This window comes from Alligator sinensis, unplaced genomic scaffold, assembly GCF_000455745.1.
Source record: "Alligator sinensis unplaced genomic scaffold, ASM45574v1 scaffold740_1, whole genome shotgun sequence".
NCBI classification, from domain to species: Eukaryota; Metazoa; Chordata; order Crocodylia; family Alligatoridae; genus Alligator; species Alligator sinensis.
In genome coordinates this window covers 1,638,966-1,647,508 of record NW_005841964.1, presented here as the reverse complement: position 1 = coordinate 1,647,508, position 8,543 = coordinate 1,638,966, and the positions used below count along the sequence as shown (strand labels likewise).

At 43.1% G+C, this 8,543-nt stretch overlaps 1 protein-coding gene across 8 annotated transcripts in view; it reads left to right on the top strand.

Moving 5' to 3' along the window:
- ABCC4 (ATP binding cassette subfamily C member 4) overlaps nucleotides 1-8,543 on the top strand; it is a 255,354-nt gene that overhangs the window by 170,649 nt on the left and 76,162 nt on the right. For all 8 annotated transcript variants that reach the window (XR_003093303.1, XM_025200355.1, XM_025200361.1 and 5 more), the window contains one exon: nucleotides 7,990-8,140. Coding sequence is in view for 7 of the 8 variants with exons in the window: in XM_025200355.1 (XP_025056140.1) it covers nucleotides 7,990-8,140 (151 nt within the window). In the remaining variant the exon portion in view is untranslated. The remainder of the gene's footprint in view (nucleotides 1-7,989; nucleotides 8,141-8,543) is intronic.

Sequence of the window (8,543 nt, the reverse complement as noted above, 5' to 3'; positions counted from 1 at the left end):
AGGTGGGGCAGCAATCGGAGTGCTGGGGTGGGGCATGTGGGCCTTGTAGGGGGGGTGGTAGCCCCTGCAGGGGCCATTTGGCCCCTTTTGGGGGGCTGAACCCCTTGTGAAAGTGCCAAACCCCTTGTGTGGGGGCTGAATCCCGTGTTGGGGGGGCCATAGCCCTTGCGCGGTGGACCAACCCCTTGTGTGGGGGCCATCGCCCTGTGGGAGGGCAGCAAAATATGTATTCATGAATTCATGAAACCTGTATTTAGAGTTAACTTTATTATTATGATAAGAGACTTGCTTTAACACTGTAGATATATCAATAAAACATTGTCCAACTGGTCACTGTCTCTGTCTCACTCTCTTTCTCTTTATAGTGGCCTTTTGTTTTACTTGTGGAAGACCATGGATGCGAGGGTATTTTAGAGAGTGAATTTGGGATTTTTTTTATCAGGGAATTTTCAGTTTTCCAATAGGGATCACCAGAATTCCTGCTAGGGAGGCCAGTGGCAGGACCCTGCCTGCTCAGAGCTGGCACCTTGGACCCATCTGGCTGTGGCTGACCTCCTGGCCAAATGGGACCAGGAGGACATGCTTTGACAGTTTGAAGCAGGGGCTGTGCCTGCCCTCCCGGCCAAATGGGGCCAGGAGGACATGCTTTGACAGTTCAAAGCAGGCCACCACACCCAGAACCTCTTCTGGGCGATAGCTGCCCAGATGGCCGGGCAGGGGGCACAAATGGCAGTAGTGCCGCACAAAGGCCAACCCTGTAACCTCAGTCCACTGGCAGCTGGCCCACAGGGGCAGATGCCTCTACTGGCTCTGCAGTCCCCATCCAGGTCTGGCAGGTGCACAGCAGGTCACAGCCAGGCAGTAACCCCCACTGCCAGACTGCTGCAGTGGGTAGAGTGTGCAGGGAACTCTCAGGGCTGCTGCAGCAGTCCAGCTGGCACAAGGGGTCGTGTTGACAGGTTCCAATTTGCTGGGCCCCAGAAGCTCCTGAGAGCTAGTAGCCCTGAGCCAGGGTGGCTTTTTATAGTGCTGGGGCCAGGACAGGGCAGCTTTTTATACTGCTGGGGACAGCACAGGTGCTGGCCCCGGGCTCTAGCTCCCCCTGGCAGAAGATGCGGGAGAAGCCAGGCAGGGTTATTTTGCCCCTAGTGGCACAATTTGCTCCACAACAAAGTGCACATCCAATCACGTGCGCTGAGGCAAAAAGCCCTGGCTCAAATTTGCACTGCTTCTATTTGAGCTGCTGCAAGCTCATGTGCTTGCATGTGTGGATGCGCCCGATGAGAGCAAAACTCAGATCTCTTATTAAACATTTGTTTTACATCTTCTTTTTTGGATAGAGGTAAAAAAGGCAAAAGCTCAATTAGATTTTCATTCAGTTGTCTGAATATCTCTGGAATATTTGAAAGGCTTGATGTATTTCCTTCAAGTTTCTTGATAGCCACTGAAACTGGTAGTAGCAAATTGAATGCTCCTTGAACTCAAACCCAGAATACATTGTTGTTGAAAATCTGCTTCCGAATGTTCACGGGAATAATCCCGTGATTAATTTGAAGCACACTTCAAACAGTTCTTTGTGCACAACAAACTACGTAAACGCTTTGTAGCCAAGCCCCATCTAATTTTTCCTGGCAATAAAAGTGCACTTTCCTTCCCCTGCTTCTTTTTCTGTAATTTCTTCAAAGTCTGATTAGCAAAATGATGATTTTTGAATACCTTGACAATCACTTTGCAGTTTGCCAATATTGTCTTCATTGTATTCACACTTACTATGTCCTTTGCCAGAAGATTCAATGCATGAGCAAGACAGCCAAATACTATTAAATGAGGATACTTTTCCTTTAATATTTGCCATGCAGCTTTCATGTTTCTTGCCTTATGAGTTACAAGGGTGGCTTGTACCCTGGAGGGACCTGCACTTTCAATCTCTTCACTCAGTAATTTGGCTGTGTATTCACCTGTATGACAAGAAGGTTTTGGTAGCAATTGCATTCAGGAATGTTGGTTCAGGTGTTGCTAACATAATGTTCAATAAAGGATTTCCTTGTATATCAGTCCATCCATCTGACATCAAAATCAGTGATTCTGCTTGACCAATCCTTTGAATAACCATTGTTTGAACTCTGTCATACTCTCTATCTAAGAGGGAATGTGATAAGCGATAACGTGACAGTAACTTATATGATGGACAAATTAGTTTGTAAGAGGTATACCACTTGCAAACATAGTTTGAGCTAATGTCTCATCTGCTTTTTCTTGATCTTCTTTTGATATTTCGTCCACAAAGCTTCATTAAAAGTTTGACTGTCTTGAACAGCTACTCATGGTGGATCGTATATCTGGTGACAGTGATCTTGAAAGTGAGGATCCTGTTGCTTCTTTCCCCAGATCTGGCAGCTCACCATTTTCATTCTCCACTTTTTGCAAATCTGCTATTTCACTTGAGCTACCAAGTTCCTGCAACAAAAGGGGGGAAATATTTTTATTTTAGCCTATTCTAGTCCGGCCTCATCCATCAGAAGGAGAAGGAGAAGCATCAGGGAGCTTGCTTCCCCCCTCCCTGCCAGAAAGAACACTCTGCTGCTCAACTTGCTGCTCAGTTGCCCTGGGGCTGCAGAGCCAAAGAGAAGTATAGTCTGGCCTCTGCCATCAGCCAGAGGACTAAGCTCTCTCTGCTGGGTTGAAATAGTTAACTATTTATCTATTATGTAATTAAAAAAAAATATTGTTAAGCTTAAGTCACTTGGGGTGCTTAGTGCAAGCAGAAAAACAGGATACAAATATTTTAAATAAATAAATAAAAGTCCAGAGTTGCATTAACAAGTTTTAAAATCATAATGTTGCAAAACAATATAGATGCTAGTGTGTACTGTGTGTTGTTATAAATATTAATTTGTTTACTTACATAGGATTCCTGACGTAGACTTTTCTCAGATGATGTTGCTCCACCACTTCGTTGTATTAGCTTTCTGTATATGGCTTCTGCTCTTTCAGGACAGTTTCTACATGTTTTTAAATGTTTCTTCATTCTTGTTGCATTGTTAGCATACTCCTGCCCACAATATTTACATCTACCAACTTCCTTCCTTCAGTGGCTTGAACTTCACTATAATGATGCCACACACTAGTTTTTTTTCTGATTAGGCATTATTATGACTACTTCAAACCAAAAACATGAAAAACTAACAGATCGTATACAAACACTTCCTACTTCCCCCAACTCAAGGAAAGAAACAAGACACTGCTCTGTACACTTGCTGAACTGCAAGTGAAACAAAAATTAATCACAGGTTTAGTTTGGTTTTGCTTTCACTTGCAGTCTGAGATGAAATAAGAATTTTAGCTTTTGGTTTTCATTTCCTGCGAAGCCAATTAGGTGAATAATAACTTGATAACTTGATTTTTAGTTTCGATTATTATGTGAATGTATTTACCCTCCTGTTTACAAATCAATAAAACGTATGTACTCTCTCACACACTTCCTAGGGATAATTATCTGAAAAACATTACTTACAACTTTGAAACTGCCAAGCTTGCCTAATATTGTATTGGCATCCATTCATTGTTACTAATGAATTTTATGAAACAGTGAATTTTTAGAAATTGAAAATTTCTCATGGTAAAATAAAGCACTTGAAAATTTTCTGCTCCACATCTCTGCTTGCCAAGTGCCAGAGCGTGCATGCACAGGCATTCCCTGGGTACGAGTAGCAGTAGCACAACTATATACCGCTGCTATTTGTTCCTGGGGAAATGCACGTGTGTGCTCATCTGGATGTGCCCTCTAAGATTGAAAAAGGATGTAAAATTTCTTGCTTGTAACCTGACTGCTGCTGCTTTTCCCTGGCTCCAAATTGCTTTTGCTAACCTTCACAGAATTTCCCTGCCACTAATATCTGGGCTTAGTAAGCTGAATGAAATTGTTTGCCAGGCTGGATCAGGCCATGTAGGCCATTGGTTGCCAGCCCCTGCCCTAATGCATAGGGTACTTGCCCAGGAAGCAGGAAACCCAGAATTGGTTTAAATCTTCTCTCTCACTTCCTAAGAACCAGGCCATGGGTTAAGGAGGGCCAAGATCACCTTTTGCCCCTTTTGTTGAAGTTGTTCCACTGAACTATCAACATTGAAATAGTCATGGCGTTAGGGGGGAAATAAGTCAGAAAGAGCTTGATTCTGTGACTCAGGAAAGTGAGAAGATGCTTTAAAGGGAGGGCTCTAAATCCTTCTCCTCTTCCTGAGCGTGTTTCTGAATTTTCTTGGAAACGTCATAAAAAAATGATAGATTTGAGGCACTTTTTAAAATAGTTTCCTCCTCTGCTTGAATTACTGAAAAGTAATCGTGAAATTCTCTCACAAATTTGAGGAGTAATGAAACATATGAGGAGTGAGAGAGAGAATTAATCCTTGACAGGGCACCTAGAATTGGCAAAAGGAGTAACATTAGGTCATGGAGGATGGACTCTGACACCTGCCATAGAGGCTTGCAGAAATCAAAGCTGCAGTCAGTATCATATACAGCTTTATTCACTTTATTACATAAGCTAAGACCATGGCCAACATTTGGCAAAAAGCAGTGGATTCCATCACTTTGCAAGAGTTTGCAAGTACCAGGAGAGTGTGTAGTACAGCGAAGAAAACAAGTAGCTCAGAGGAACTCGGTGTTGGACTAGTAGACAAAAATTGTAGTCCCAGCTGAGTGCAGTGTCATCCTCAAAGGAAGTGGGTGTTTATTTGCTTTAAGTAGGATGCAGGTGCACAATCAGTGTGGTGCCAGAAAGTTACATCAACATTGAAAGATAAGCCATGGTTAAAGATAAACGAGTGAAGCTCAGGACATACTGTGCTGAGCTAATCCTCACTAAAGGAATGGATGGATAAACAACAAACAGTATTGGGGAAAATAGTATTTAAATTAAAAACGCATCTAACATTTGGTGTCAAAAGGGTACATTCAGTTGAAGGCATGGCATCAAAACAACTGGAGAGCCTTCCAGAGGATAGATGGAATAAAGATGTAAGCACAGAATAAAGCTGAAAGCTCAACCCACCCATGATTCATGCCCTTCAGAAAACTGTTTTTGCTCTAAGATAGAGAGGCTTTGAGGAGCTGGTAGGCTCGTTTTGGGAATCAAACCACAAACAGATTTTGCCAAATGAAGCAAATCAGCTTTGCTGAGATGTGTCCTGGTGCAGTTGATATGTTTCATTGGGCTAAACAGATATTGTCTATTGTCCTGCAGGGTTGGACCCCTGTTCCTTTGGGAGTGCCTCTGCAAACAAGGGGATCCTGGGGATCCCCACTTGCAGAGATATGCTCAGGGATTCTGACTTGGAGCATATCTCTGCAAACAGTGAAACGTGGGCAGATGCTCCTAGGTTTTAGGGCTTGATCCTGCATGCCCCAGGAATTCCCTGGGCATGGAGGATCAAGCTTTAGATGCATATGGATGACACAGTTGTGTTAATGTAAATTGCAATTTTCTCATTTGCAATTTTGCAGTTTTAAATATTCAATCCCAACTTTACACTTCCTTAGAATTTTACATTTAGTTTTTTGGCTTGTTGTTCAAAAATAATGGGGAAAGAATGCCATTGTGCACAATAATATCAATATTCAAACATTCCAATTTTTGTTTTATATTTTACACCTCTCTGAGATGACTGCAGTTGGGAAGGATTATATTCTCACCTTAAAACCACTTTTTTACCCCCTGGGAATAGGCTTTTGACAAACCCTTGGAGAAACGGCACTAATCAGTTTGAACAGCATTGTACAATCTATCTAGCCTGCAGGGTCATCCACACAGGGCAGTTCCTGCATGTAGGGTTCCCCAAGGTTCCAGAAATTTGGTGATACAGAAGTGGAGGCAGTGTTAATTCCCATAACAAGCCGCAATTAACACTGCCACTATTCCCTGCTGTCAAATTTTATGGCCCTCTGATCAGCCCCATGTAATGGATCTGGTCTGCAGGCCATAAATTGAGTACCCCGGTTTAGAAGAACTACTCAGGGTATATACACAAGTGCAGGCAGTCTGTTTGGGAGGCACTCTACTTCATGATGCTGTACACAAAGCACCATGACTTAGGCCCCCATTGAATCCAGTGTGGGTTCCCCGTTGGATGGCGGGGCTCAGAGCCCACCTTCACTGGCCCAGGCCAGCAGGTGGGAGTGCTCCAGCAGCCTCCCTCCCCCCCCATGCAGACCTAGCCTGGCTACCCCTGCTGGGCTTTTAGGGGGAGCTAGGCCCGGCCTGTGAGGTGGCAGGGAGGGCTCTGTTCCCACCCCCCCACTCCAACTCCAGCATGGCAGCCAGGAGGTTGATTCTGTCAAGATACTCGTGGGGTGGGGAGAAGGAGTGAAGGGAGCTGCCCACAGCATATGCCTGGCTCCCCCCAACCCTGCAGTGAGGTAGCTGGGGGGGGCACGTGGTAAAGGGGGCTCCCTTCTTCCCCCCCCATGTAAGGTCTTGACAGTGGCAGAGGCTGCCACGCCTGGAGCTGGGGCAGAGTGGGGGAAATAGAACCTGCTCTGCAGTCATGAATGTTTGTTACGTTACCGCTGTAGAGCACTTTTGGGGGCCTTATTCTGCAGAAAAGGTAACTTCTGTAAATGCCCACAAACTGTGAATCTCAGTAGCACATAGCTAGACTTTTGAGAAGATAATAATCAGCCTATTAGTTTTATCCAAAATGTTATCTCACGTTCTCCTACCTTCTTTCAAGGGGTCTACTAGAAGTTCATGATGTCTTTAACCAAAGCGGTTAGTTGTCAGTTGTGAAACTAAGTAATTAGAACCTTTCACTTGCCTTATACAATAACTACTTGATTATAATCTAAAAGCAGTTGTCTGGCTTTCAGACTACCTCATTAAGAGTTAATTTATATGCAGGTTTTGTTTTTCCAAAAAAGCACACATGACTGATCCACCCTATCATAAATTTTGTAATGATAAGGTGGTGCTGGCTCATCTAAAATTCCATCCAAAGGTGGTGTCAGATTTTTACTTTAGTCATCTTAACAATCTTTTCCTTCCCCTTATTTTCATTGTTGTAAGACATTGTTATATGAGCTCAATCTCAATAGTGCTGCTCCTATCCCCGGGGCAGTTTGCAACATATTGTAGATTGTCATTGCTAAAGCTCCAATGTGGATTTATTATTACTTTTTTTAAAAGTTCAGATGACCTCCTATTTCATTCCTTGAGCAGCTTTCTGTGCTTCCTTTTACGTGTCTGACTGATAGTGTCCAGCAGATGTCCTGCAGAGGCCTCTGGTCTGTGACTGTCTAGGAGTTAGGGCAAGTGGGGAGGGTAAGAAGCTTGCAAATTCGGGCATAAGAAATGTGGAGTGGGGGATATTTTTCAGATATTGTCATTCTTGTGGAAGGCCAGCGTGGGCATGGTGAGACTCTTTAGCCCTGTCTAAACTTGACAGCTGGCAGATATGGAAGAGCAGAGAAGTTAGTTGCATTTTGGAAGAGAATGGTTTTGGAGTCTTTTTACTGAGTTCATCACCCACTAGTGTCAGAGTACAAATGAAATGTGAACTGCTCTATGCTAACATTTCTATCTTGCTGCTTTTCCTGATGATTTACAAAGGGGTCTGACAGTGGTGCTGGCATAAATTTAAAAATGTGACTTCAGGGACTCCTGAACCATTTAGTCCAGTCCTTTGCCCTTATAGACAAGCATTTAATTAATATTTGCACAAAATGGTCCTTAAGAACATCCTTTCTGGCCTCTCTCATATTCATTCGCATCAGAACAGCAAACAAAGCAGGCTAGTACAATTAAGGCAGAAAATAGAATAAACTGTTCTATCAGTCTTCTTATAGTTTGAAAATAAATGCAATCTAAATAATGTAAGAGTTGTTAGTATTAATTGATGGTAATTCTTACATCTCACTATCCAGTTGCACTTTGCTATTATTTTAAGTACAATTCTATTTGATATGGAATTTTACTTTTTCCCCCTTTGTTGTTGCAGACTCTCCTACAGATTTTTGGTGTGGTGGGTGTGGCAGTAGCGGTGATTCCTTGGATACTCATCCCTTTAGTTCCACTTTTTATTCTTTTCATTTTTCTCCGACGATATTTCTTAGCCACATCGAGAGATATTAAACGCCTGGAATCCACAAGTATGTAGCTTGTATAAAATTGGTTTAAGTTTGAACTACTTTTTATTTCATGTAATGGTAAAATTCTGTACACTATCTGTTGATCAAGATTTTTTTCTTTTGTTCCTATTGTCTTGGATCTCAGCAAAAAAAATTCAAAATTTGTAGGTACTTGCTTAACTCCTGTTTCACCCCAGGGCTAATACTCAGGGAATTTTACTTGGGCTGCACACTGAATAAAATTAAGGACATGCTTAACTGCTTTGCTGAATCCCACACTTAGTTAGCTAGCTACATATAGTATCACTAGCAAATGGTTCATCAAGAATGATGCGGGGGGCGGTGGGGACAGAGCTGAATGTCCGGCCCCTGTCTGCCCCCCACCCCCTCCCAGCACTTTGGGTCCAATCCCGTTCCCCCCCCA